The sequence below is a fragment of the Macrotis lagotis genome, chromosome 3 (assembly GCF_037893015.1).
Source record: "Macrotis lagotis isolate mMagLag1 chromosome 3, bilby.v1.9.chrom.fasta, whole genome shotgun sequence".
NCBI lineage: Eukaryota > Metazoa > Chordata > Mammalia > Peramelemorphia > Peramelidae > Macrotis > Macrotis lagotis.
This window is the reverse complement of record NC_133660.1, coordinates 292515494-292517650: the sequence shown is the minus strand read 5'-3', so window position 1 is coordinate 292517650 and position 2157 is coordinate 292515494. Positions and strand designations below refer to the sequence as shown.

At 41.0% G+C, this 2157-nt stretch overlaps 1 protein-coding gene across 1 annotated transcript; it reads right to left on the bottom strand.

Moving 5' to 3' along the window:
• Positions 1-457: 457 nt before the first annotated feature.
• LOC141516686 (olfactory receptor 5B2-like) lies at positions 458-1414 on the bottom strand. Its single transcript, XM_074227686.1, has one exon. It carries the CDS (start codon positions 1400-1402, stop codon positions 458-460), a length of 945 nt encoding a protein of 314 aa, XP_074083787.1. The 5' UTR covers positions 1403-1414.
• Between the last annotated feature and the right edge of the window lie 743 nt (positions 1415-2157).

The following is a 2157-nucleotide window of genomic DNA, read 5'->3' as shown; positions in this document are numbered from 1 at the left end:
TCTGTACCTTGTGTGCCAGAGTTTATCTTCTGTGATAGGAGCTAGGGAAGGAAAAATGGAAACTACTCAAACAATTCTATGAAGAAAATCCTCAAATTAGGACACAATGAGTCAAATAAAACTGAACAACAAAGACACAACACACATATTATTCATTGTACATAATAAATTTATAAGAAAGGTGATACAAGTAAGGATTTTAAAAATGAGGAAGCTAATATAGCTACTTGCTTAGGGTTACTACTTATGTTGAAAGTCTCGAGGACAATATAAATTCAAGTCTTAACTCCAAATTGAATACAATTTATGCTTCATAATTTTGTTTTTAAAAATGAGATTACACTTTTCTGTATATATATATATATATATATATATATATATATATATATATATATATATATTTATACAAACAGTCTGATTTGGGGCAGAATGGAAAGGTAAAAATTGAAGTTTCTCTTTAAGTAAAAAGATGTAAGTAAAGTTGTCTTCCCCTCATAACTTTCCTAAAAGCATTTTTGACATCTTTGTTCCTAAGACTATAAACCATAGGATTCATCATAGGGATAATCATAGTGTAGAATACTGACACCATTTTGTCCATATCCATCGAATGGCTTGAGCTGGGTTGGAAATACATGAAGAAAATTGTCCCATAAAATATAGATACTGCTGTGAGATGGGAAGCACAGGTGGAGAAAGCTTTCTGGCGGCCATCAGCAGAATGAATTTTCAGGATGGTGATGAAGATTAACAAGTAGGAAGAAAAGGTGACAAGAAATGGGAAAAAGATAGTGAATGACCCTAAGATAAAGAATATTGGCTCAAGGATGTGAATATCAGAGCAAGACAGAAGTAGGAGAGGGGGAAGATCACAGAAAAAGTGATGGATTATGTTGGACTTACAGAAGGAAAGATTAAAGATGTTTCCTATGACTATGGAAGAAGATAACAAGCCACATATATAAGCACCACTGGCCAGATGTGCACAAAGAGTTGATGTCATGGTGATGGTATAATGCAGGGGCTTACATACAGCTACATGGCGATCATATGCCATGGAAGCTAAGAGGAAGCTTTCAGTATTAGCAAAAGCCCCAAAGAAAAACATTTGTGTAGCACACCCATTATAGGAGATGACCTTGTCCCCTGTGAGAAGACCAGCCATCACCTTGGGAGTAACAGATGAAGCATAGCCAAAATCCACCAGCGACAGGTTACTAAGGAAAAAGTACATGGGGGTGTGGAGAGCAGTATCCCAGGAGATCAGAACTACCATGCCCAAGTTCCCTAGTAGTGTGATGAGATAGATGAGGGTGAACATTATGAAGAGAGGAACCTGAAGCTCTGGATCATCGGTTAGTCCTGTAAGGATGAACTCATTCACTTTCGAACTGTTATCCATATATGTTATTGGAGAGTGATGTCATTCACCTGGAAACAAAGAATGGCCATTAGAAATAATTAACTCTGTATGTTGAATATTTTCAAGACATAAAAGCGAGTTACAGATCTATCTTTTATAAAAGCTTATTTGTGGACTTCCGGCCAAGATGGCGGAGAGAAGACAGGCACAGTTCTAAAGTCTCCTGATCCCTTCCCCATCTATCACATGAAACAAACCTCTTAAAAGAAATCTGAACCAGGAAACCCAGAAAGAAAAGCCAGGAGAGGAAAATCTACCTCAGGATTTGTCTCCCACAGCAGCCTTGGCTGAGTACCAGCAGGTGAGTCTGATTTCCCAGGGAAGATCAGCTAGACCAACAGCTGAATCAGAACCGGGAGTCTGAGGGCCCGAGAGCTGGACATGCTGGATCAGCAGTGGGGCTGGACGAAGGGGGCTTGGGTTGGCGGGGAAGCAGAGGCGCTGGTGTTGGTGCTGTCCCCCTGGTGCTTGGGGCAGGGGCTGCAGGGAGAGGTCTGGTGTAGGACAGTCTGAGAAACTCTGAACCCAAGCCTCCATTGCACTGAGGCCTCCTCCCAAACAAATGCAAATTATTTCTGCCTCAGGCCCAGGTGTGTGAGCAAAAGAACCAGCCCAGCTGAGGAATGACCTCAGGCCAGGGTAAAGCCCACCATTTATTGAAGGCAAAAGAATTCAATAGCTCCAATTCCCTCCCTCAAGCAAAAGGAGAAGGCCTCACAACCAAGGTCACAGAC

Coding starts and splice junctions, on each gene's coding strand:
- LOC141516686 (XM_074227686.1), bottom strand. CDS start 1,402: ATGGATAACAGTTCGAAAGTGAATGAGTTCATCCTTACAGGACTAACC.